Source organism: Balearica regulorum, chromosome 1 (assembly GCF_011004875.1).
Source record: "Balearica regulorum gibbericeps isolate bBalReg1 chromosome 1, bBalReg1.pri, whole genome shotgun sequence".
In the NCBI taxonomy this organism is placed as follows: domain Eukaryota; kingdom Metazoa; phylum Chordata; class Aves; order Gruiformes; family Gruidae; genus Balearica; species Balearica regulorum.
In genome coordinates, this window is record NC_046184.1 from 53,213,117 (window position 1) to 53,240,652 (window position 27,536).

Sequence of the window (27,536 nt, forward strand, 5' to 3'; positions counted from 1 at the left end):
AGCGGCTCAGCAGCAGCCCCGAAACACGCGAGGGTGTTTGATCGCCGTGCGAGGCGGCGTGGGCTCCCCGGTGCTGTGGCAGGGCCCGTAGGCAGGGCAGGCGGCCCGCTGGCGCCTGGCTCTGCTCCGAGCAACGGGAAACCGGGCAGCGGGGACACCGAGGAGCCCACGCGCTGTCCTCCAGCGGCCCTGCGCTGCGAGCAGCGTGGGGAAGGCGCTGGGCGCAGAAACTGCTCTTCGCCCTGCTGCAAAAAGGCCTCTGTGGGTGTAAGAGCCCCCACGGGGCCGCACTTCCCCCGCCCGCCGTGCGCCCGGCGCCCTGCTCCCACCGCCGATGACCAAACCCGCTTCTTCTGGAAGCAGAACCGCTTTCCGACGCAGCTGGTGACACGAAAAGGAGGGGACGTTGAAGCCCCCGCTTTCGTGACAGCCGGAGCGGCCCTCGGGCGGGCGGGCCGTCTGCCGCAGCGCCCAAGCCAGCAGCCCGCTGCCCGTGCCGCCGTTGCGGCTGGGACACAGGCCTGACCTCAAAGGCCGCGTCTCTGGGGGAGACCGGAGGAGCGGCCCCACTATGCAGCACCTTCACCCAAACCGGCGCGGGCTCCAGTGGCGACCCCCGCGCTGCCCCTGGTAAACCGGGTACGGCCGGCGGCCGCGGGGAGCGGGGGCTCAGGGCCGGGCGGTGCCGCAGCCTCGGGCCAGGTGCGGCAGGCACGCCCCCCCGCCGCCCGCCTGGCCCCGCCCCGCGGACGCTGATTGGCTCTTTCGAACGGAGCGGCCGGCGCGGGGCGGGTGGCGATGTGTTGGGGCGCGGCGCGGCGCGGCGCGGGTGGGGGGGCGTTGCGGCGTGGCGCGGCGGCAGTTGCCGGTGAGTACCGCGGTGCGGGGCACGGTGTCGGAGAGCGGCGGGAGGGGAGGGCGGCGGCAGCAGCAGCAGCGGTCAGCGGCAGCGTGCAGCTCCTCCCGCACCGGGGTGTGGCGGTTACTCCGGATCCGGCCTGCGAAGAAGATGAGGAGCGCCCGAGCAGCGGCAGGTCCGGCCCCGCGTGGGGACCGGGGCGCTGCTGCAGGGTCCCGCTGGCGGCCGTGCCTCGGGGCCGCAGCTCCGGAGCGATGGTGCTTGGTTAGTTACGCCTATGTGTAGGGAGCGCTGAAAACGCGTTGAGCATCGTACGTCGTGGGGAGCCCCGCGCAGGCGGGATAGACCCCGGTATTGGGCTAAGCCTGCTGCCCGGCTGGGCTCGGTCACCCTTCCAGGGGCAGCAGCTCCCAACCGGCCAAGTTAGCCTCTCTGACATGGATGTTGGTAGTGAAGTGCTGTGAAACTTACCCTGGGGAAGGGAGAGGGGAGAGCTTTTGAATAACACCCTTCAAACCAGTCTCTCCTGTGCCTCACGCAAGTGTTTGTGGATGCAGTGTTGTTTTTGTAGGAAATTTGCCCTAGTGCTCTTGGCTAAAATACTCATTCATATTGCTTAGTAAGCCGAAAAATGTCTGGCTCTTTCCTTTGGCCAAAAGCTGGCTGTGTTCCAGGGATGCTGTGTGTCACCTTTGGCATAGTATCAGCTCAAGACATGGGAAAAAGTACGTGTACGCTTTTAGTGCCTATATGTTTGTAATTCTAAATGTACTGGGTAGATCTTTCATAATAAGACAGGATTTTATATTTGAGTCATAATAAAAACCTCCTGACTATTGCCAGCCAGCAGCCTGCCTCTTGGACATCAAGCAATGCTCCCCTCAGTGTTGCTTTGCTGGAGGAAGCGTGGGGTGCAAATGGGAGGGAGAGAAGATTTTGTGGCTGTGAGTGAGCGGCAGGGGCAGCGCGTCTCCCCAAACTGGATGCTCTCGTGGTAAAGGAGCTGTCTGCACGTCTCTTGCGGAGATGCCAGCTGTTGAGATGAAGTGCTCCTCCCTGATTTCGAGTGGGTTTTTCTGCCCTGACAGGTGAATTCGGGGCCTTTGCCCCCCTTTGGAAGGGGAGAGCGGGCTCGCTGCCGTGTGCGCTGTCACCGCAAGGTGCGGAAAGGCAGTCCCAGAGGAGAGCAGTCAGCGTGCCTTAATGTAAGGAGTTGGTTGCCACCTTAAAGACCTTCACCTTGGACTGACTAGTCTGGTTCTTTCTCTTTCGTGCCTCTGAGGCCTCCCCAGGGAAGCAGAGCTCCTGCTGACTCAGTAATGCAACAAAAGGGCTCTGTAATTGCTGTAGTGAAGGAGAGAGTAACGCTCCATGGATGTCTCTTGTTGTGCCTACCTCTTTTTCTTCTGCATGTTAGGATATGTGCACCAAAAAAAATCTTGGCTATCCTGTAGTAGGTTTCAACAGATACTGACTTGACAGCTTCTTTCATTTCAGAGTGTTTAAAAACGTGGGTTTCAGTAGGAACTGTCAAAACTAATCTACCGTTTCCAGCTGCTCTGGATTAGTCTGTTGTGACTGCTTTTGGGTGTTGATGGAGTAGAAGGTGATGTGTGATATATCTTAAATATAAGGTGAAGATGTAAAAGTGTTTCTACCCAAGGTTTTTTAAATGACTCTGTGAACCCAAGGTTTTTTAATGAGTCTGTGAATCCCTTTAGGTTCTACTTAAGCTATGTCAATGGCTGCTTCATCTCTGTTTTAGGTATCTGTGGAGTTGTGGATTAATTTTTTTGTTTGTTTCTTTTGTAAACTGTACAGTCAAGTAAAATGGGACTTGGACTCCATTTGTCTTGTGCTACAGAATGGCTTGTAATTAGTGTAGCGTGTCTTGCTGGTCGGGCCCCAGTGAATGACCTATAAAACCTGATACAACTGATACTAAGCACGCTATCTTGTGTGGCATCTAAGAGCATGTGTTTAGCACCCTGAAGTATTTGCATAAAGCACTTTAGTATTTGCTGACTTTACTGTTTCTCAGATTGCCTGCAAAGTGGTGGACATCTCTGGAGAGAGAAGCAGACTACAGTCTTGTGAGGCTGTTCTGTGTGGGTCATGTCTGGGGTATGCCTGCACCCTCTTTCTTGAGAAATGCCTGTCCCTATGCCACATGTCAGAAGATGGGTACCTTTTTTCTCACCTCTCTTTCCTAAGGTTGATCCATAGCTCCAGTCTTTTATTGGAGGTTTGGCAGTTGGCCACCCGAAGGCAGCTCCTGCCTTCCCCAATACATCATTTGGGGCTGACCGCCCGTCTCACAGTAAATTAGTGTCGCTGTATTGATCCAGCCATAAGACACTACTAGGCAGCTTTTCTCCTCCCGTCTCACGGAGCCTGTTAGCAGCAGAAGTGCCAGCAGAAATGAGATGTTTTCTGGGAGTGGTGCTGGGGGTCGGGGACCTCTGCGTTTGCTGAGCTTGGAGCTGGGCTGTTTGCCGCCCTGATTGGGAAGCGCTTGCGAGTTTCTCCTGCTACCCCCGTTTTATGGAGTGAAGGAGGTAGAGAGCCCTCCTAGGCAGCTTGGGGATATCAGCTGGCCCAGAGATGGGAATGACATGGCCTGAGGCTATTCGTGGGACATGATACAGTATGTTTTCATTCTGGGGTCTTTTCTTTCACAGCTGTGAGCCCTGAACACCAAATGCCTGTTGAATGAAGGTGAGTTGAAAAAACTGGCATGTGTAGAAACTGATACGGCTCTAGCTGGAGCTGACTGAATTAGATATCAAATACTTGATTCATTCATTATGTACAGCTTTTTGATGCAAGGAACCCAACTGGTTTTAGAAGAAGTCAGATTTGGTTATGACTCCACCTGGTACTGCAGTATTTGCCTCACCACGGCACCTTCTGCACCTTTGCAGGCTGGCTACTTGAACGTGGCAGACTTCTGGGTCTTCTCATCCCACGCCTCTCCCTGTAAGTGATAAGGCTACATTAATCTGTATTCCCTGCGATCTCGGAGCCGGACTGTTTGGGATCTGCAAATGGGTAATTGTTACTATTTAAATTTTTCAACTCAGAATTTGTGGCAGGGTAGTCTGTATCGTCAGAGGTTTTTCTATTAAACATTATTCAGATGCCCTTATTATAAGTGAAGCCGTTTGACTTTCTAGAGAGTCTTTTGACATACGGACTTACAAAATAACTTGTTTTAGAATAGCAGGCCCTTGCAGTTAAAGTGCCACAATTTTCTTCCAGCTCCTCTTTTTTTTTTTTCTTTTTTAATGTTTTTTAGTCTACTTTTTGTTAGGCATGCCACAAAACTGCAGATGCTGAGCATTCTTGTGATAGCTGCTCCGTGAATATTTTGCTTTGTTCGTGTTTTGAGTGTTCCCTCTGAATTAGGCTGCCTTTTGTTTTCCCTTGGCAGTTAGTATGCTACAGCTCTTGTTAGCCTATATGGAGCTCCTTATTTTAATGAGACCAACTTCTCCGCTGGCTGTTCTGCTGTTGTTTTATTTATTTTTTTAATCAATGAAGCCTCTTACTGCGAGTCTCTTGGGACAATAGCTTTCTTATGCTAAAGGAAAATGTATTCCCCTGGACAAAGCTGTGGGAAGCATAACATGCTCATTAGTAATGCTTGGTATATACACTGCCCTTCCCTTGTTCATTCATAGAAGGAAAAATGACATCAAGAGGAGGATGTGTCGTCTTTCTTTTTTTTTACCCCCCTAGAAATAAAAGCAGGGGAAAAGATATCACTTGGAATGTCTCTGATAAAGTTTGAGAAGTTCTAGCAGTCCTGATACAAGGAAGTGACTTCAGCCTGAAAGCAAACTGGTTGCTCATTTGCTGGTCATAGAGGTAAGTTGTTTGAAATGCCTGAAATGTGTGGTCCTATGTAGCATGTGAGGTTCAAGGCGGTGGGAGGGGAAAAATGGGGAGGAAACAGCACCGTTCTGCTTTCTGGTAAGAGGAAGGGGGAGAATTTTTACAAGAACTGGGTCTTCTGTGATGGGCTATCCAGCCTTTTGTTGTAGGAAGGCCAGGTTGTACAACAGATGGAGGAAGAGAGAAGAATGCCATCTATGTATAAAGCATAAACATCTGGGACAGGAGAGGGAAGTTATTTATTTCTAAAGGAAAACAGATAAGTTAAAACTGTCTGACCGTGTCTGCAATCTGGTTTCCAGCTTAATCAGTAAGATGCCCAGGTGGCCAAGAAGGTCAACAGCATCCTGACTTGTATCAAAAAGAGTGTGGCCTGCAGGACTAGGGACGTGATTGTCCCTTGGTAGTGGGCACTGGTGAGTCCACTCCTTGACTGCTGTGTTCAGTTTTGGGCCCCTCACAACAAGACAGACATTGAGGTGCTGGAGCGCGTCCAAAGAGCAGCAACGAAGCTGGTGAAGGGCCTGGAGAGCAAGTCTAAGGAGGAGCAGCTGAGGGAACTGGGTTTTTTTGGCCTGGAGAAAAGGAGGCTGAGGGGAGACCTTATTGCTCTCTACAACTACCTGAGAGGAGGTTGTAGCCTGGTGGGTGTCGGTCTCTTTCCCCAAATAGCAAGTGACAGGACAAGAGGAAACAGCCTCTGGTTGCACCAGGGGAAGTCTAGATCGGTTCTTAGGAAAAATTTCTTGGCTGAAAGGCTTATCAAGCTCTGGAACAGGCTGCCCAGGGAAGTGGTTGAGTCACCACCCTGGGAGGTATTTAGAAGACTGCGTAGGCGTGGCGCTTAGGGACATGGTTTAGTGGTGGACTTGGCAGTGCTAGGTTAACAGTTGGACTTGATCTTAAAGGTCTTTTCCAACCTAAATGATTCTATGAAGTTTTATTGCAGCTATTAAGTAATGGAGCAAGAAAGTTGGTTTTAACTGGCTTCAAGACAGATAGGTATATTTTGAAATTGTAATGCCCTCCACTACCCCTGTGGAGAATTATGCTGAGGAAATTCCTTCTGGTATGTGTGTATGCAGCTAACCTGGTAATACTGCACATCTCTAGACCTGGAACTTATCTGGAGAGACTGACCAATCCCCAGCCCAGTGTAGGGTTTGTGCTGGGTTTTCCCATGATTGAAAGCATTGCTGGAAAATATTGTATTGGCTTCAGAAGAGAAAGGGTTGACCAGTTTGCCTCTAAAGCTTTCCTTAAGGATTGTTTTGCCAGGGAATTTTCCTAATAACCATATTGCTGCAATAGTTTGCAGCATTCTGTTGAAAACGTAGGCCTGTGCTGGCTGTCTGGAAAGTCGTAAATTAATAAAAGCATTGATTTCTCTCATGTATCTGTGCAAGAAGAAATCTCATTCTTCAAAATTATTTCCTTGCTTTTTAGGATTTTCATAATCTTCAAAGTATTTAATGTAAACTCAGGATGCATATATGCATATGCAGGCATGTACAAGATACATTTGTGATAGCTTAGAAGGAATGGGCGAATGCCAACATTGTTAAATCCAAGAATGGTTTGAAGTATTTATATTTCTCTTTGGCAAAGTAAATGCCTTGCAGCTCCTTAAAATCATGCAAACCTTTGAGTATTATTTATGCATACAAAGTTAGTTGCTACTTTGTGCTGTAATAACTGCTGCTTTATTTAAGAGTAGAGAACTGAATATGACTGAATATTGGATCAAAACCTCAGCTGTGAATATACTTCCCTCTTTTTTCCCTTCCATTCCTGATTAGACTCGCTCATATTTTGCCAAAACAGCACTGGTGGGGTTTTCATGAAAGCAGGAGAGACTGTATTAAAAATTCTCTTCTCTTTCCCCAGGGGAAGAAACTAATGTAAATGCAGATGACCATGCAGAATGCAGTTCAGGTAAATGGCTTTTGTAATGTTTGAATTCTGTATAATACTTTTTTTTTATTTAAAGGTCTACCCTGAAACAGATTAAATGCTAGAATCTGCAGAGTTATCTCTAGTTTAAAAAAAAAAGTAAAAATTTTCTTATTTTACAAATGGAGCAATGTGACAAGATAGATAACCCAATGTTCTATCAGATAGGTGATTCTCTTCCTAAGTGCTGTTATCTAAGAAGATTTTGAAGTCAAAGGCTGAGATTATTTAAAAACTTGCTTGATGATGAAGAGGTGTTTTTAAAAAACCTATGTTCTAGTTAATCACTTAAGAATAAATATATTTTTTACACACACTGAACTGAAGGAAAGTAGTTAAGAATACCAGAAGAATTCTTTGTCTTTGGGAATTTCGTACATGAAATTTCAGTGTGGTCCTTTTCTTGAAATGTAAAGGTACCTCTCAGTTTGAAAATATGCAATCCTTAAGAGAAATGGTAAGGATTCATGTTCAAGAAACGTGTTATGTTCTTGCATGGGAATACGTTTCCTCTGTTAACATCATCATGCCTCTGAAATGTTTGAACAGAGAAATCAGTAGTCTGTAGTAAATTATATGATAAACTGCAGATTTCATTACTTAAAATCTGATGAGGAAAAAAACCCAAACCCACACATTTAATGCATGTTTTCCTTATTTAATATTCAGGAAAGTATGTAACTTTAAATCCAAAGAAGTCAAGTACTTTTGATACAGAGTTACTAATGAGGGCTGCACCATTTGTGATTACTGTTGTGTTGTTTTGGTGTATCTGTCTGAAGAGGAATGAACACTTACTCTTTGAATAATAGATCTTTAGCATAATTCAGAACTGCAAGTTTTTGTCTTCTAACTGTAAATACTGGAGCTCGCTGTCTTGCAGGTGTGGTTTGGAGATGACCTTCCCTTAAGTCCCCGAAGTCCTCTGACTCCCAGACATGGGCCAGGTTTGGCAGATGTGTGCCTGTATGACCAATGGATATCTGTGCGGCACGAAGCAACTTTGGTGCCTATGCAAGAAGATCTGTCAATCTGGCTGTCTGGCTTGCTGGGTGAGGTTAAAAATAAATCACTGACTAATGAACTTCAAAGCGCTTTCCAATATTCCAGTCAATGCTGACACTTAATATCTATAGTACTGTTAAGATCTGGTGTATTTGAGCCTGAATGGCTAGGGGAGTTGCATTAAAATGCATGTTTTGGTTTCAGATTTTATTAGCTGCCACTTCTTAGAGGTAGGATGATTAATTGTTCTAATTTATATTTCTGAATCTTGTTAGTCTAATTAAATTCTAATTAAGTGGATAATTTATTTTAGTTTACTTATATATATCTACTAATTTTCAGTCTTTAACACTGTAGTAAATTATATGATGGATGGAATGCTGTTTGAGTTGCCTCTAAGTTCATATGAAACTTCCTTACCTTCTGTGGAGTAAATCTAATATTAGACCTCCTTTTTTTAGGAGTAGAAGTCAAAGCAGAACAACTGCTAGAAGAACTTGATAATGGGGTACTACTCTGCCAATTGGTTGGTGTTCTTCAAAACACAATTAAAAAATGTTGTAGCTCAAATAATTTAAGGGTGAGTCATATTGTGATTTTTAATTCATATATGAAGTCTTTAATTGTAAGTAATACTAAAAGGAAAGCAGGTGGGTGAGGCTCCCCAAAGTGGCATTCTGTGTGCTGTGTATCCAGAGACTGATTAACAACAGTGTGGCATTATACACGGATAAACTGTCCTTATGCAACAAAGGAGTTCTTCACTTTGTTAATCAAATTCTGATGTCCTTGCTAGTTGTTTTTTTTAGTTTAATTTCAGTAGAACTCGTGTCAGAGGAAGATCTAGTCCAAGTCTGGAGCTTTGTTCCCCTGAGAACATCAGTGTGGGTTGGTAACAACATATCCACTGGCACTCCAGAAACTGGTGGCTAAACTCTAGTATCTAGGTTAGCCATGAAAATACCCATATTGAGATGTACCTGGAGAATGGGTTTCAATGTTTTTATTAGTAACCAAGGCTGAGTTGAAATGAGAATCTCAAGCAACTTGTGGTCTGTGTTTGTACAATGAATAATAGTGATGTGTCACTTTGCAGTATAAAACCGTGTCATGCTGGTGCAGGTAGCGTATGGTCAACGTACAGGTACCCAGTATAGTTACAGCAATGCTTCCAGTTGTCAAATAGTAGATCACCAACTAAGGTGCCCTGATTGGTAGTGCTTCCCTTGGCGGCAGGAGGAACTGTTTCACCATATCCAGAACAGGCGTTTTTTGTGTTTAACTTTTACTGTTTTATCTAGTAAGACAGTAGTTTTAAATAATGGATATTTACCAGTAAGGAATATAATTATTAATATTAGAATTATTTTTAATTGGGGGGGGACACAATACAGCAATCTCAGGATGCCAGGTGCTATTTATACAAGAGCTATATGAATGTTGCAAATCCGTAGGGTTTTTTTTAAGGAGGACAAGATGCCCAACTTGTGTACCTTTGAACTGTTTCTTTAGTTTTTGAAGATACCAATTTAAAAAACAAGTACATACTGAATTGTTTTAAAGGAAACTGCCCTTTGCTCCCTTCTGATTCCCTCCACTTTCAAGAATGGGCTCTAAAATGTTGAACTCTGGCAGCTAAGTATAGTTTAGTTGATTTGGGGTTCTCTCTGCTCATTCTGCTGCTATGAACAGAGCTTGTGAAGGGGGAATAGTTATCTAGACCTGTGAAACCACCAATAAGACTTTTAACCCAGCATGTGGGGAAATGGGGAAGCATCTGTATGGGCAGTTCTGGGAGAGGTTGCAGAGCTGAGGATTGTTCACTCAGTGACTGTTCAGAAAGATAAGGTGGAATGCCTTCTACATTAGCGTAGCTTTTTGAATAGAATATATGGTGGGTTGAACACAAAACAGTTATTAACCACTGTTTCTGTATTCTGAATTTAGGGCTTATTTTCCTTTGCAAATATGCTTTGAAATCTCTTGGCAATGTTGATGTGCACAATGTACTTTTTGTTTTCTTCCCTTGCCAGAATTTTCCTATGAGAAAAGTCCCGTGTAAGAAGGATGCTCCATCAGGATCTTTTTTTGCCAGAGATAATACAGCCAACTTTCTTAACTGGTGTAGGGCCATTGGAGTTGATGAGACTTATCTCTTTGAATCTGAAGGTTTAGGTAAATCTATCTTTTTGTAAGACTTACTTTGATCTGTTTGTGGGTAACTACCTGCTCAGGGAAGTCTCTTGTGTATAGTCTTGTGAAGCCTTTCTCACAACTGTACCTGTCTTGTGCAAGCTATTCATGCTTTTATTTATTTTAACTCAATGTTCATTTAAAAGCCTTGAAAAAATTAGTTCAGTGACCGCTCTAACTTGTGTGATGCTTTTCCAGCCTTCTAAAAGTTACTGTGTGGGAGGAAGGGAGGAGTGACAGCTGTGCAATAAACTCACATGTTTTCCTTCAGTAAAGAGGCCCACTGAGAAACAGAGGAGAAGAGTGTGGTTTTGCTTTCCCTGTGCGGGAAGACCACAGTGCCATGGAGTCAACTTACAATAAGATCCTTTATTTGGTATTAGAGCTCGTTCTTATTGCAGAAATCCCTCAGAATAATGCATTCATGACTCCTAAATTGGGTAACTACATCAGGACGTTGTGCCTGAAGTGACAACAGTCTGTTGGTAATTAACATTTACTTCAGGACCTGCTTGACATGACTATAAACCATTTGTATTTTCCCATTTAATAAGATAGTTATAAAAAGAAATATTGCCAACTGTGTGTATGCCTGCCCCAGTGCACAGTCTGTCCCTTAAAGAGCTTCTAGACTGATACTTCCAGATGGAATAAAAATTTTTGACTGTTAATTAAGAGAAACTGTACTTTCATTGCATAGTAAATAATGAAATGCTCTTCAACCAGCTATTATGTCAGTGAAAATTAATTAATACAAACCTTTCTGTGGCAAGCCAAATACTATGGTTTTTTTGTTTTGTTTTTAAAAAAGGCGAAATGTCTGCCTATCAAGCAGAATAGCAAAAAATTGCAAAGTACCTTTGTTTTCAGTAATCAAATGAATTTGTCACAATATTTACTAGATTTTCTTGAAGTCTTTGTGCCATTTAATGCTATTTAAATGGCAGGCACTGTTTTCCTTAACAGCTTTTCTTTTAAGCCCTCCTCCCTGCTAGTTGGACTGCCCATGCCTTCTCTACTTTTTAAAATAGTTGAGAAAATATCCTCATTTGCATCTGTCTTATTCTGATTTAACTAGGGAGTGTATCTTTTTTTCAGTGCCATGAAATACAGATGAGTAGAGCTGAGCTATAAGAAAATTAGTTTTAATATTTTTTTTTCATTTCAACTTGTATGAATTGTATTGCTTAAACATCTTAGTTCCTGAAAGTGGAAAGGTAACTAGAACCTGTTTAGCTTCCCTGAGATAAGCAGACAGGATTTCCTAATGCTGTGGCTTTCACTCATAGCCAAGAAGTGTTTTGAAGTCTGACTGTAACTCTTGACACAAGCTTGCTTTGTGGCATAAATATCTTCTGTGAGCCTTTTTGGCAGTCGCAATGAGCAGACTTGCAGCCTCCTTGATGAAACATTCTTTCCACTGATGATCTCCATCAAACTTCGGAGCCATTCTTTATGAATGAGGTAGGGGAAAGACAATTTGACAATTGTCCTTTTCTCCCTTTTCTCATCAGATACAGATAGCAACACCTCCTGAAAAGTGTGGATGGCTGTGAAGGAAATAAATTAAGTGGCTCTTGAGACAGCAGAGAGTAGCCATGAGGGGATGCCGTTTGACATCAAGCCAAATGTCTTGATCTCTGCTAAGGATTTTTCTCTTCTGGATTCAGGCAAATTATGCCTCTTCTGTTACAGCTGACAAAAACATGAAAAAAAAATTTAAAAAGATGAAATGACCTCTAGTACCTTTTAGATTATGGCTGTGCCAACTTTCTTTTCTAGATTTACCCTTCATAATCAGATCTTTTTAGCAGTAGATTTGCAAACTGGAGTAGATGATGTAAACAAGAACATCTGACTTCATACTCAGCTTATACTTTAGGAAACACTTCAGTCTTATTTAAAGCAAAGTCATTTTAAATGTCAAATTGAACATCAGAAAGATGTTAGATTTCATTTGTAAATGTAGAGCTGGCTCGTTAGGCTTCTCTTCAGAGTGAATTTCCATTTTCTACTGAATATTGTTACTGCACAATATGAAGAAAGCTAGACTTATTTATATAAATGTTACACCATATGAAAATTGTATTTGTGGCTTTTCACATTTCTTATACTTGATGGTTGGTGGTGGGGGAAAAGAACAGTGCCGTGTGTATAGGTGGAGGGGAATTGAATGACCTTTCTCCCAGCCTTTGGTTTCTGAGTTATTAGGCAGTATACCTAGCTGGCTAAGAAAGCACATAGCTGTTTTTTCTAGAGCATTCCTACAACTATGTTCTTAGAACATTTTGAGAGCATCTCAATTTTGAGGCTTAAATGGGGGCAGGGGAGGAAGTAGTTACCTGTGTGTGGAATTTTTAAACTGTTTTCATTCTCTGTTCATGGCCCTCGTTTCTTTTTTTCTTTTTCTTGCACACTTAAAGATGGAAGTTGCAAGAAACCAAAACAAACATTGCTTTTCTTCTGCCTCTTCTATTCTTCAGTGCAGCAGTAAAAATAATTGAATGTTTTCATTTCAACATTGTCAAGAAAACCCAGAAGAACTGCCACTGTCACCTACACACCATTTGGCTATCACTCTGCTCTTCCATCTCATTCTTCGGCTCTCCACATCGTGATTTAGTGTGTCTATGCAGGCAAGCGTAGAGCCACTCTGAACTGAGGGGTGCACTAGCTGGGTTAACGTGGGCACAGTCCTTGAGAAGCAAAGCCTAGTGCAAAACTCTGTGCTACTAACATAGCTGTTATAGTGTTGCGTCTTTCCTGTGATCGCAACCAGCATCCGATGTTTGCATCTGAGTGTTTGCCTCTTAAACCAATGTCATTCTCACCTCCTTCTTACAGTCAGGGGTTTTGACCCTCTTTCTCAGATAGATCCTCACAAAGATACCAAATTCTGAAGAAAGCCTTTGGCTGGGTGGGGCAGGAGTTGGGGGCTGATAGGGAGGGGTAAAACGAAGGTACGGCATGGGGTAGGGGAGCTGCCACTGGCAAAGTGGTATCTTCTAGTGCAACTGGGTGAACCTGCCGCATGGATGGACCCTCCTGGCACCCAGAACTTTTAACGTCGTAAGAAAAAGGATCTGTTGCTTACTGAAGTAGTAACAAACACCCGGATTATTCTTTCACAGCCAAGGGTTTAAACCACTTAGGCTGACTGGCTGCATAGCCATCCGCTTGTCAGCTGGACCCCTGGCAGTGTATTCTCCTACAGTTGTTCACCTATAGAGTGTGTGTGCCTATCTGTGTCTGTGTGCACAAGCGTGAACAGATGGAGTATATTTTCCTATTTGCAGTTGTCAAATGCATTTCATCTTTAAGACTGCTGTAATATATTTGGGGATAGGGAAGGGAAAGCTCTCAGATCTCTTTCCAGTTCATATCAAGAAAGAGTGGCATAAAATCAAATAAAGCGTATTTCTCTTAGGAGGTGGAGAAGAGTTTGATTTCAGGAGTGCCAGGATGGCATTATGGAATAGAAAATTAAAGTCGGAAAGCACATAGTGCTTTATCCATGATAATGTAGCTTGCCTCTGGGTAGAATAGTCATCTAGTCCTTACTTCCCTTCTCTGTACCTAATTGCACAGGCCTCCCCACAGTAAATATGAGCTGTAACTCCCTTTTATTCTCTTTCCTTTTAGTTTTGCACAAGGATCCAAGACAAGTGTATCTTTGTTTGTTGGAAATTGGACGCATTGTATCCAGGTATGTGATCCATACATGCTCTTAACAAGAAATTGAAGAACACATTTTCTGTTAAGTAAAATCTAAGACAAAGTTAAGACAATCAGCAATCATTAAGTGCAATGCAGTAGATGTTAATTCTGTGCAGAAAGTAATGAGTAACTTTTCTAGGACCGCAGTACAATATGCATACTTTTTCAAATATTTCCGACTCTTTTCATGGAGAAGTGCTGATCGACACTGGGTTTTATAGCTATATGTTTAAATACTACATTCAGTTTATAGATATGTGTACATCTTGGAAGAACTCACTGAACATGAAATACAGTTTTAAGGTCTTTATTTTTTAAACTTTTGGTAGGTATTTCTTTATCATTCTCTAAATTTAGACTTTTAAGTTATTTCTAATGCAGAGCTGGAAGCTTTAAGATAGTTTATCTAAATTGGATGTGATGTAAATTATGTAATTTTGGCAGTATTTTTACTGCTTTGTCTGGTAGCTCCAAGACCACCTTTGGGAGGACTTCTGCTAGAAACTGAAGAGTTGTTCCTTCTCTTTGCATTATCAAGGCAGTTGTTCCTCTGAGTGATATACTGCTGTTCCCTGTCAGTCGAGCTACTCAGAATTTTGCGTGTTTGTTATCATCGGTTTCTTTTTGTTTTCTTCAGCAATTAAGCTCTCTACTCTTGTATTTGTGTTGAGGTATGGAGTTGAACCTCCTGTACTAGTAAAACTAGAGAAGGAAATTGAGCTAGAAGAAACGCTGCTGATGACCTCTGGACCACCATCACCTGTTAGCACAGCAAAGTCATGTTGTCACCATGGGGAGCTACATGAGGCAGTAAGTATTACGTACTTACTGTGATTTGGGCTTTAAATCAAACTCTAAGTTTAGTACTTGTGTGATCTGGCTCAGTAAACACAGGCTGCCTTTCATCTAATATTTGTGAGCCTCCTTAAATAGAAAACAGAAGGGTATGCACCTCTTTCGAACAACTTTTTTTTTTGTTTTTAATGTAAAAATGCTGTCATGTGTTTTGGAGTTAAGGCATCAGTGCACATAACTTGCCTTGATTTCTGCCCGCCCCCCCCCCCCCCCCGCTTCATTGCTTATTTAAGAAATATTCTTATTCTGTTTTTCTGGTGTGTCAATATTCTATGACTGTAATGTATGCTTCTCTTCAATTTGATGTTTTCATAAAACTTCATCAAATGTTAAAGTAAGCTTTGATGAAACTCTTTTGAAAAAGACTTTAAATAAAACCTCTGTAGCTGTACCAACTGGAAATGAATATGTATGCAGAAAAGGAAATGATTTGTACATCTTGTGAATGGGTCCAAAAGAAATGATGAACAACTCCCCTATTTTGCTTAAAAATGCATGTTGAGACTTTAAAATTCATTTGATTTAAAGGTCTTCTGTGTTGTAATGTAAAACTTCTGCTTCTTTGGGAATGTCAGCCACCAGATCCTCGCTCTCTGAAAAGTCTCACAATTTTTCCTGCTTGGCAATAGTCTTGACCTTCCAATTCGTTACGTTTCTAAGTGGCTGTAAGAGGCACATCTTCTCTAACCCTGGGCTTATTTGGGGACTACCTTTCTCCTTTTTTCAGTGGTTTCCTTCTTGGCTGTCACATAGAAGATTAACTTATGAAAGCCTTATAAAAATTAAGGAGAATGCTGAAGTAGCCCTGGGTCAGGTGTAGCAATGGATTCAGTCACAGGAGAGACCCAGGCACTTGTTTCAATTTCTAGAGACTATCACAGTGTCTTTACAAGGTTGTGGTTGTATGCTACTATGCATAGTGTTACGGACACTATGCTACTATGCATAGTGTTATGGACAAATCTTAAAAAGGAAAGTAGAAATAACTTCAAATTGAAGAAATAATGAAAACTGGATTGGAACAGCTCAAAATATTTGTACATACAGTTTGTTCTTTCCTTTAATCTTTTATTCTACATTTTGAAGCTATGTAGCTGAGATTTTCTTGTGAGGGAGCAGAATTCTAGTGTTTTCTTAAATTGGGATGAAGGTATTAGTATCTTTTCTTGTATTGAATATCTGAATAAACTGTTAAACTTCTGTCAAAATACTAACGAATGCTTTGAATTTTAATAACTAGGTTAAACATATAGCAGAAGATCCTCCCTGTAGTTGTTCACATCGATTTTCAATTGAATACTTATCGGAGGGACGTTATAGACTTGGAGATAAAATACTCTTCATACGAGTAAGTAGTTTCTCAGATTTCTAATGTGTATTTATAATAGGGAAAGAAATGCTTTTAAGTGGAATACCTCATTTTTTATGGTATTGTTTTAGAGTTACAGAATGATTTAGGCTGAGACACCACGTCATCCAATCTCCTATTCAAAGTAGGTGTAGCTAATTAGATCTTACAAGTATTGATTTTACAACCACACTAAACTAAGCAAGTTAATATTTTTCTGTGGTCTTTCTAAAATTTCAGTAGGAACTTGCAATATAAATAAGGGTAATGCAATAGAATATCCCGAGAACGTTGCTTGTTTCAAAATCTGAATGCTTGGGGTTTATAATTTGTAGGATAGTTGACTGCCTTGTTCAGCAGGAATAAGAGTTTCTGAGATTAAAATGTTACGAGGACATCCATAATTTGAACAAAACCTGTATCCAAACCTCTGTGTACTAAATGAAGATGCTGACAGGATTGTTAAACTGTCTTCTGTATATATGCTTTCATTATTTCCTGATGCATAATGACTGTCTCTGCAGGAGAAACTATCTAATGAAAAGATTGGGAAGTACAGGCCTTATTTATAACATAATTCCTTTTTTGAAATGTTTCTCTGTAAGAAAGGAGGTCCTATTTTCAGTTAATTTCAATAGATTTTAATGTAAGATGAAGACAGAGTGCTGCATAAAACAAGATAGAAGTTTCTCTTGTTCTCCTGCTCCCATCCCCTCTTCCTCCATTCTCAGATGCTACACGGCAAGCATGTGATGGTACGTGTTGGTGGAGGCTGGGACACTCTTCAAGGTTTTCTGCTTAAATATGATCCGTGCCGAGTGCTTCAGTTTGCAACTCTGGAACAAAAAATCCTGGCGTTTCAGAAAGGGGTCACCAGTGACAGTGTCCCCAACTTGTCAGCTAGAACTCAGGAGCCTCCTGTCATGAATCCAATGTCAGCTGTCAATATGTTTCAAAAGCAGCCATCAAAACCACCTACTCCTGCTTCAGCTCTCGGGGCCAGTGCCAAGAAGGCTTTATATAAACGTCCTCGGTCCCCTCCCCTGGCATCACCAAAAGCGCTGATGCCCCCATCCTCCACAGCCAAGTCATTGACAGTCAGGTCCAAATTACAAGGGTCTTCAGTGACAGGCGTGCAGTCTCCTTTCAAACCATTAGCTGGCACCTCAAAGAAACTGGAGTCTCCTGCGCACAACTCGCCAGCTTCTGCTCCTTCGCAGCCTGTAAGCAAAAGCTCTTCATCTGCAAGAATGAGAACGGCTCTTGTTCACTCCGAAACATTGCGCAAACGTATTCGATCCCCCGATGCTCCCAAGGTGAAATTTGCCCTGGCTCAGAGCTCCTCAGCACCAGCGCTGAGTCCTGCTCTCTCATCCTCTAAAAAACAGCCATCTCACTTGCCTGGGACAGCTGAAACAATAGCTTCAAAACAGAAGCATATCCCTGCTAAGTGCAAACCTGTACCTGTCACTAAAACCAAAGCGAATTCGGTTGCTCCAAGGGCTGCTCGGCTGCCTGTTACAAATCTGCGTTCTGTTGCCAAGTTTGCACGTTCTCAGCAGCTCCTTGCAAAACCTCCGTCTGAAAATGCTATTCAGACCTCAGGAACTGCATCTCAGCGTTCTCAGAAGGGTCCACAAACAGCTTCTGACCTGGCAGGGAACCTGAAAGGTGCTTCAGTCCTAAAGCACTCAGCTTCTGCACCTTCCCTTGCAGTTAGCAAAGCATCAAAGTCACCACCTACGCTGGTATCTGCAAGCAAAAACGTATCATCAGCTGTCAATAAGCAGCCAAATGTCAGTAAACCCCTTCAGGTTGGACCCACTTCATCCAAACCTCCTGAACGCACTCCCTTATCTGTTGTACGGCTTCCTCAAACTTCAGCCAAAGCAGCAGTGACCAAAAAGCCAGCGCAGCCTTCTGCAAAAGGTCAGCCTTCAACCAAAAACTTGCAAGTGAATGAAGGTTTGGCCCCAGCAACCAAGAAGCCTCTCCCTAAGGGAAAATCAGCAACGGCATGTAACAAAGGAACGCCTGGTGTACCAAAAGGTCCTCTTATGAAGAGCAAGCAAGATGATCACTATTTTGTTATGACAGGGAGTAAAAAACCCAGAAAGTAAACTTATTTGTTACTTTCTGTGGAAATCTTAATTTTATTCACATGGGCCTCTAGTATCTGCTACACTGAGGACAAGAAAAAAGTTACATAACACTACATTTACCCTGAAATATTAGGTATAACCTACACTTTTCTGCATAACTTATAGTAAGAACGGTATTTATTTTGCAGTTTAGAAACTTCTATTTGAATATATTTAGAAGTGAGCTTGCTTGCTGCGTAGCACCATGGAATAAAGAATATCCCTGTTTGCTGCTAGCCTGCCCTGCTGCGGGGAAGGCAGGAGAAAGGAAAGGGGAGCTGGGGCTGCTGCTTTTGCTGCTGCTCGTTTTCAAAAAAGCGAAGCCTGCCCAAGAAATGTCTACTCAGGGCAGAGCCTGAGCAATTCTGGTGGCTCTGGCAAATCTGCATCGAGGCTCGTGACAAGTGATAGAGTTGTGCACGAGCTGTAAAAGTTCTAATAATTCACACAAAGCTATGGGGTTTTTCTAGTTCACCAGTGTCCCAGAACCCAAATTTGGGTTGCCTGCATGTATTGCAAAGAGAAAGACATCTCTAGTCATGTTTAGATTTAACAGCTGCTATTATCAGTGTTCACTGTGCCCCCCATGTGCCTTAAAGTGGCTTCAGCTCGCTTGGAAGTGGAGCCTTCTTGGTTCGTGTTAAGTTGGACATCGAAAATCATGGCCTTGATTGCGCTCTCCCGTTGTGCCTTAGCCTCTCAAATTGGTGACAGATCTCTCCAGTGAGCAATGCTACTTTTAAAACCCTGGGCAGAAAACCTTGCTTAGTTCATGTTCATGTCTGCCTAAAAGCGAGCCCATTCTTTGCTCGAAAGCTCTTGCAGCATGGAGAGAAGCACCTGAGTTGCTGAGAGGGCACTTTTCCCAGGGATGGAGCCCCAAAGCAGCTCCTGCTCCAGCGATGCAGAGCTGCAAGTACTGACCTACACCGGCAGAGCCTTACTGTGCTGCAGGAGTGGCCTTTGCATGTAAAACGCAATTGCTAAATACTTCTCCGTGCTAAAGGTTAATTTTTGTGGGCAGTCTTAATATGCAGTAGTCTTTTTTGTTTTATTTATGGAGACCACCTTAGTGACTCTCCTGTATTACTCTCTAGAGGTGAGGAGTAGTTTCCCAAAGAGGTAATGAGGGACTACAGTTGCCTTTAAACATCTGAAACTGCCAAAAAGTTACGCACTGTTTATGTTCTCAACTCCTGAACGCTTGCAGTAGGTTAAACGTCTGTGGTGCTCAACACCTTTACCCTTGACAGAAGTGAGTCTCATGGTAGATGAATAAAAACTACTGTCTTTGGGGGTGGCCTTGTGTGAGATATTTTGGGTCTAATGAACAGTCGTTCCTACGAACACCGAGGAGCTCTCAGGTTCTGCGAAGAGACACTGCTGACTTCCACAGACCATCACTTCTGCTCTCCACTCCCAGGATATTTACTTATCCCAGGAGAAGAGAGACATGGAAACTGCAGCTTCTGATGTTGTATATTTAATATTATTTTTTTCCCCTGGAACTAGAGTAAGCAAGCATCATAAGCTAATAATGAGTTCTCATGTGCAGTGGCAAAGTCATTGAGCTGCCTTTCTGGGCACCTTTTTAGGTTTTTTTATTTATTATTCTATTTATGCATATCTACTGTACAATACTGCTTACAACCTGCTGGGAGTAATCAGTAAATAACAATATCCAAACTGTAGGAGGAAAACAGATCAATTTTAACAACATGGACACAAGTTCCACAAGCTCACATACAAAGTTGTACGTTTGGGGAAGGCCTTACTGCTTACTTGTTTTATAAATACACTGGTCAAAGCCACTACTGCAAATGTTAATAGTAGTGACTGTAGTGGACTGCTTTCAGGTTTGATAAATTTGGCAACTGTTTCATATGCTGCAAGCATTTTACAGTAGATGACATGCTTTTGATTTTGGGCTTCCAGATGGTGAGCTATGATGTGATAGATCTCATGCAGATCAATAGCTGAATTCTTGGGGTTTCTTTCTGTACTGGGTCTGGCTGAGATGGAGTTAACTTTATTCACAGCATCCCGTATGGTGCTGTGTTTCAGATCTGTGACTAAACCCTTGTTGATTACACACCAGTGTTTTGGCTGTTGCTGAGCAGTGCTTGCACAGGGACAAGGCTTTCTCTTTTTCCCACTCTGCCCCCACAACAAGTAGTCTGGGGGTGGGCAAGAGTTTGGGAGGGAAATGGCTGGGACATCTGACCTGAACTGGCCAAAGGGCTATTCCATAGCAGATAATGTCATGCTCAGCAATAAAAATGGGGTAGAGGAAGAAGGTGGGTGGCGGTGGTTTGGCTTCCAGGGTGGGTGGTTGCAGACTGGCTGGACGTCGGTCTGTCTGTGGGAGGTAGTGAGTGATTGCCTTTGCATCACTCAGTGGTTTGGTTTTTCCTCTTTCCTTCACTTTTGAAACTGCCTTTATCTCAACCTGTGAGTTTTCTTGATTTTTGTTGTTCTTCTCTCCCTGTCCTGCTGGGATGGAGGGGAGAGAGAGTGAGCAGCTGTGCGGGTGCTCGGCTGCTGGCTGGGGTCAACCCACAACACTTTTCTGAACTTTTTACAAGTATAGTAGGAATTTAATCACTGAGACTCTTGGATCTCAGTATAATGCTATGTCAGCATCTGCCTTTTTGAACTACAACTTCAGAAATAAGAAATGAGGTGGATGGCTTCATCTTTGTGATCCTTTATCTCATGTAATAGACTGAATTTTGTGGTTCAAAATGAAATAAAAAGCATAAGCTGGGAAACTGGCACTGAAGAAGGCAAAAGAATTCCTTTTACAGTTGAAACCTTGATCACCTAATCTAAATATGGTTCACCTGTTGCATATGGGTAGGCTTGGTTTGGTTTAATTAGAAAAAATAGTGTATTTGAGCATGCTCCAGCCTCTGTGAATATTGTTCCAACTTTATAGTCATATTCTAACTATGGGTGTCATGTAACACGAGGTGAGCCAGGAATTAAATGTAACCATGTTTACATGCAATGTTTACATTGCCAAATAGCAAGTCTAATATTCAGCTTGTATTACTTTTTGTGAGGGGAAGATAACTTGGAGCAAGAATCTGACTTAATTCTCTGTGTTATTGATGTCCTTCTGTACAAGTACTTATTTTAAATAAACATACACTGCACCTTTTTTACATGCATACATTTTTTTTTCTACTGTCATCTTTTTGCAGGGAGGGAAAGAGAACTGATTTCAGAGGGCTTATGTTTTCACTCTACCACCATATAAATAGTAGCTTCCATCTCAGGCTATTATAAAGACATCAGTAGCTGCTTCTAGTCCATTGCTTTGTATGGAGTTCAAGACCTCTCTACTCTGATCCTGGTTTCAGTACGACTAATTGGGTAGAAGGGGCTTCCTACTCTTTCCTAGCTGACAATGTGCCTGAGTAGTTTCAGATATACCTGAGAGTTTCATTCTTTGCAGCTCTACTTGAAATACAAAACACTTATGTACCAGTGTTTTCCATGGTTACATCTGCTTCTGTTGCCATCAGTAGCAGAAACTTCATTGGTTTTATTGTAAGGAGAATTGGGTCTTCTCACTGGAGTCACCTAATTAACTTTTTTTTGTCTCCCTATTTGATTTTTTTTTTAAATGTTTTAATACTTGCAGTTCTCTGCCTGTTCCAAAGTGGCTTCAGTTCCTGCCAGTCTGATGCTGGTGCCTAATCATATAGATATACTTACCCTTCCACTTCAGCTTTGTCTAGTAAGTGCATTCTTGTAGCATCTGCAGTACTCGCTCCTACAGGGCCAAGCCCTGCAAAGATGTTAGTTACGGCTTTCTTTTAAGAGATGGTGGCATTACAGCTGGCCGATAAAATACAAAGACAGCCCAAGACTCTCTCGAGTAAGTATCCTAACCATCAGACTACAACGTCATGTCTCCTTGTCCCAGTGAGTCTTAAATCACTTACTGTCCACCATTAAACTTTAAAAGGACATATGGAAGATATTTTTCCTACTTCAAAACTGCTTTCATTGCTGAAAATTGCATGTTTTATTCTGAATGAGGATAAAGTGAGGTCGCCTCCTTCCTGGGTTAGCTTTCTAGCCTTTAGACCTTAATAGAAAAGATGGGATCATTCATATTTTTTACATGTAGGTATATAGCACTGGTATTAGCTTTTTTGAAAAAAAGGGGCTTGCTTCTAGTATCTGCAGTCCAAAGCCATTCTTCTAACTCAGTGGAGAGGCATTCCTGAAATCTTGCGCTCTTGCTACACTCCATTGAAGAGTGTAATTTCAGGTTGTGGCCCTGCTCAGAACTAGGCAATGGGAAATGCTAGTTCCTCATGAAACCTATGTGTGCATCAAAATCAGAATAGCGTCTCTGGCGCATTCCAGGTGCTTAACGTAGGGCTTCAGCTGCTACTCCCACATGGAGTTCCTAACCTGGGGAAGCCAGGCTTTTCTGCACTCTACCTTGTGCTGACAGTGTGCAACTCCCCAACAAAATGGCCTGCAACCACGTTTCAATTTCCTTTGCCAGAAGTATATTGCTCAGTACAACTGTCATGCTCTTCACAGTTGTCCATACTTTTCTAGTAATTGCGTGGCTATTACATTGTCTTGTACTTAACAGATTCCCTACAGTAGTTGCCAAAATGCTCTATTCCTCATTAAAATACTGTAAGTCTGGCTGTCAGAAAAGCGCAATTTTTTTTTAATTGTGACAATATACTGCATGTACTCAACAAAAGTTCAGCTGTTCAGTCAACAGAACACATTTCTCCCTCTTCTTCTCATCACGATCCCTCTGTGGCCAAAACAAGTCTGTATGCCCTATAGCTTTTGTACATCTAACTGCAGCTCTTCAATTTAGATCTGCTCTCCTGAAGAGAAGGAGGGAAGGACAGATGGTTGAAGTTGCATCTGCACTCCTATTACTTGGTAGTGTTTAAGCTGGGGAAGGCTGCATGGAGTGATCCTGCTTGTCGCTACTACATGATAGTGTGTTAGGTAAATAACGTTTATGATATACTTTAGTTAGACCAGATTTCCTTTGGTATAAGGAGAAATCCTTGCAATACTCTGTTAATATTTGCTTCTGGAATGACAAACTGGATTAGATCCTGTTGTTCATGTTGATCAAAGTGTAGCTAGCAGAGATTTTTACTGTAGTAAAACTTGAGGGGGCCTAAGCATATTCACGCTAAAGGTTCCCATCTAGTCATCTCCGTCTAGTTCTTTCAGCTTATGTAGGTCCCTCATTTGAATCAGCAGAACTGCTTTCTTCGATGCCATTGCTATCCAAGTCCTTTGGTAGCCGATGGTCTATCACACATTACAAATACATGAACTGGATCAAATACTCTGAGGACATATTCCAAAGCCATACTGAAGCATGAAAAGAGTTCATGTGAAGCTACACATTAATCTTTCTGTCTTTTTCCCAAAGCCCTACATATTTCACATAGTGAATGAATGAATACTAGCAGGCGTTTTACTTAGGCAAAGCTAACTGGACCATCCTGTAGGCAAATTCTGTTCAGAATGAAATGAGCAAAAGGTAGACGCCATTCAAATGGATTTGGAGCCCCATAGGAAGATGCCTTGAGATGGCTAAAATGTACCTCACTTAGGACTGACAGCAAAAAGCTCAAGAAACAGCAGGCCAGTCACTGAAAACTGTAGCCGCCTTAGACGTTTTGTGGCTGATACAAGGGCCCTGCAGAACTGGGCTGCTCTGTGACACCTCAAAACCTCGTTCTCCTTTCTATGGCAGTATGTGACATAGAAGAAACCCCCAAACATGAACACCATATACCTATTAACATTTGGAAAACTGAGTTTGGACTGGTGAAGTACATGTGCATGAATGCACAGTAAAATATGTATGCAGTTCAAAGAATTTCAGTTATGGCTCAGTAATTTCATATATATATATACACACGTATAAATCTGATAAAATTCAGGGCAGTTTTCCTTCTAAAAATTCAAGCAGCCATAACTTTGAACATCAAACTATACAGTTCCTTCTCTATTTTGCTACAGGAAAACTGAAATCTGTTTGTCAGATGAGTGAGTGCTCTGGGGCCACGTGGTGAATATGAATTTAATAGAGGCTACTCCACCAGTGTACGACCTTTAACTTCTCTTAAAATCCACAGGCAAAACTTTTCTCTTTGATTAAAATTAAACCTTTTAGCTAGCAAAATCCAGATGTGGCATGCAATAAATAATGCAAGAGATGTTTAATTTTATAAGACCCTTTCATTTCATGCAAATACATTTTTGAAAATCTTTTCATTATTTTCTTTTTTTAAGAGCCAAGATTGAAGATCACTTCCTTACTAGAACTTTTGAAAAATAAATTGTGTGAAATTTAAATAAGCTCGACACTTTTATACGTTTCAGACATCTTAAGAAAAAGTAAAACATTAAAATATTTGAGCGGTGAGATCTGCTCACAGTACAGATCTATCTAGCCAGAAATCTCCATTAATTCAGAAATTAACTTTCAGGTGTGTCACTGGTGGAATGCAGCAGCGGATGGCTTTCTAGTTGGGGAGGGGAACTGATGTTGTCTAAATCAATGCTGTTACAGCACTTTGTGCAAAGTATTGTATTCCAGATGGAAGAAAAACTTTACAGGATGGGAGCAGCTGGCCATTTCCCTGAGGGATGTAGCTAGGCAGAAAATATAGACAGATTAGTTGTGCTAAGAGTTTTTAGGAGGTAGGATTGCAGCATAGAACTTAGATATCAAATTGGCCTTTAGTGCTGAGTCAGAAAGTACTGTGCAAAGCTGAGGTCCTACAAAACAAAGCCAAACTTGCATGTTTCCTCAGAAAAAGACCATGTTTGGATATTGACACAGGAAAATTAGCATGTATTAGTGTTTGTCAAAGCTCAACATGAGCCGGCAATGTGCGATTGCAGCCCAGAAAGCCAACCGTGTCCTGGGCTGCATCAAAAGAAGTGCGACCAGCAGGTTGAGGGAGGTGATTCTGCCCCTCTGCTCTTGTGAGACCCCACCTGGAGTACTGCATCCAGCTCTGGGGGCCTCAGCACAAGACAGACATTGAGCTGCTGGAGCGAGTCCAGAGGAGGGTCACGAAGATGATCAGAGGGCTGGAGCACCTCTCCTGTGAGGACAGGCTGAGAGAGATGGGGTTGTTCAGCCTGGAGAAGAGAAAGCTCCAGGGAGATCTAATTGCGGCCTTCCAGTACCTCAAGGGGCTGACAGGAGAGATGGAGAGGGACTGTTTATCAGGGAGTGTAGTGACAGGACAAGGGGTAATGGGTTCAAGCTGAAGGAGGGTCAATTTGGATTAGATATTAGGAATAAATTCTCTACTGTGAGAGTGGTGAGGCACTGGAACAGGTTGCCCAGAGAAGCTGTGAATGCCCCATCCCTGCAAGTGTTCAAGGCCAGGCTGGATGGGGCTTTGGGCAACCTGGTCTAGTTGAGGGTGTCCCTGCCCGCAGCAGTGGGGTTGGAATTAGCTGATCTTTGAGGTCCCTTCCAACCCAAACCAGTCTATGATTCTATGATTCTACTCAAACATGGCATCTCCTAAGAACCATATTAAGATCAGTTACACACATATTTACAGTGTGAAAGCATATGCTTTGCCTCTCTTGCATTTGAAAATAAAAGTAATTGTTGAATTTCAGGTTTAGAATCTTGTAATTTGCTGATCTTTTATATAAGCATTATTATTTTTTATTTTTCTGAAGCAAGGCTGCTGTAACAGAAAGTTCCTTGTACTGGAACCTATATTCCCAAAAGAATATAAAAAATTACCATGGTATGTCATTCTGATGAACGGTATGCTTCTTCACAGCTTTTTTTTTTTTTTTTTTTTTTTGCTGAGTATACTATTCTATAGACACCTGTGAAACAAGACCATAATAAATTACTTTTATTGTCTCCACACTGCGGCATTGACCCTTGCAGTACCTTGACGTTATTTATTGCTGCATCCAAAGAAAAAAGCAGCAGAATGAGTTTATTTAAAAATGAAACTAAATATACATGCTTTGGGGAATGTCCTGGAATTTGGCTCCTGTATAATACATTAGATTTGGGAGATTTTTGTGAATACACAGTTGTATGGTCTTGGTTTTAATATATCCGGAGCTATAGTAGGATACTCAGCTATGTCAAATTATTTACAAATATATACATGAATAAGCATTTTTGGTATCCGGTGATCTATATGAAAATGGTCATAGGAATATCTATGCTAGATTACGAGTGGTTTTGATTATGTAAAGAAAAACGTTGGGAAGTTTTTTTGTGATTTCCTGCTTAAAACCCCACTAGTTTCCTCCAAGACTTAGGTCCTTAAGTCACAGCCTATTTACATTGGAACATAAAAGTAACACATTAGGACTGTAAAGTCAAACATTAACAGTTTAGAAAATGTTATACTTTAGAGGGTAAGTGTAACTGTTTCACATGCAAGCATGCATTTTGACATATGTTTTCATTATAAATTATAATTTTGTCAGGAAGCTGTTTCACTCAGCCCACAGAAGAGACAGCTCTGACTGCATAAGCAGTTGTTCAATATAGGAGATTCTCCCTGTACTTCGGTGTATGGCCCCTCACCAAATTCTCTCCCCTGTGCTGAATACAATGAGTCATTGTCACATGAGTCCTTCTACGATTTCATCGCCAGCACCTGAGTGTTACTTGAAGTGTAAAATCAAACAGGCTTATCTCCTTAAACAGAAGGAGAATCAAGGCTGAAAGTCACTGAGATGAAAGCATCCACTCAGCTGAGTTAATTAACTTGGGTTATCTTGCACTTCACCATTCAAAGTAGTTAGTGCTGGATAACAGGACGGAATAACTTAAAAACTTCAGGTGATTTTACTTACAGCTGGGAGTGTTCTGCAGCATTGCAAATTCGACTAATGAGCTTAAGTCAGACACTTGTATAATGAGAAATAGTAGTGGCACCTTGTCAAAGGGTGAGCTTAACTTATTTGTTTGGTATCAGGGAGGGAGGAAGAAAGAGAAGAACAGAACAGAACATATATATCTTGTTCCTAAAGGCTGAAATTAGTTGCCTGAAGCAAGAGATAAGAGAATTGTCCAGCTTTCCTGTATTACTTAAGTGTGTTTATCCCCATCTATCAATCCCATGGAAGCAGAACCAGTCTTCAGGAAGTTACAGCTCATCTCATCTTAAATGCACATAAGCAATCTGAGTTCAGGAGCTTCACGCAATTTTGACCAATTTAGTTTTGTTACCTCCTAAACTTATACTCCTCAAGATTATTTATATTTTTTAATATGGTTTTGTATGTTGCTCTGTGGAATGAAACCTGAAGTATCTCTGTTCCACAAGCTCTGGATCATGCTGTAAATATTGTTGGACTAGATGATTGTTGTAGGTCTGCATGTCGCTGCCACAAGTGTTCCTGTTCAAGTCAAGCAAAAGCAGATGCTTGTGAAAGATTACACTAGATTCAGACAGGGTTTGAGTTGTTCTGATGGGTTTGGGCTATAAGGGGACTGTGCAAAAGGTCAAAGAAAGAAGATAATTAAGAAAGAGTAACTGCATACAGCATC

The 27,536-nt window shown here is 42.2% G+C and overlaps 1 protein-coding gene across 6 annotated transcripts; it reads left to right on the forward strand.

Annotated features, from left to right (window-relative positions):
- The first annotated feature begins 381 nt into the window (after positions 1–381).
- Positions 382–21,141, forward strand: GAS2L3 (growth arrest specific 2 like 3). Of its 6 annotated transcripts, none has more exons than XM_075749545.1 (12): positions 1,210–1,584; positions 3,541–3,577; positions 3,784–3,910; positions 4,610–4,729; positions 6,644–6,691; positions 7,593–7,761; positions 8,176–8,294; positions 9,748–9,889; positions 13,550–13,613; positions 14,296–14,434; positions 15,720–15,827; positions 16,559–21,141. In XM_075749545.1, exons 5-12 carry the CDS (start codon positions 6,662–6,664, stop codon positions 17,945–17,947), a joined length of 2,160 nt encoding a protein of 719 aa, XP_075605660.1. In that variant the 5' UTR covers positions 1,210–1,584; positions 3,541–3,577; positions 3,784–3,910; positions 4,610–4,729; positions 6,644–6,661; the 3' UTR covers positions 17,948–21,141. The 6 variants fall into 6 exon arrangements, with proteins under 6 accessions (XP_075605689.1, XP_075605660.1, XP_075605706.1 ...); XM_075749591.1 differs by having other exon boundaries at positions 3,784–3,838; XM_075749574.1 differs by lacking the exons at positions 1,210–1,584; positions 3,541–3,577 and adding an exon at positions 382–639.
- Positions 21,142–27,536: the final 6,395 nt, after the last annotated feature.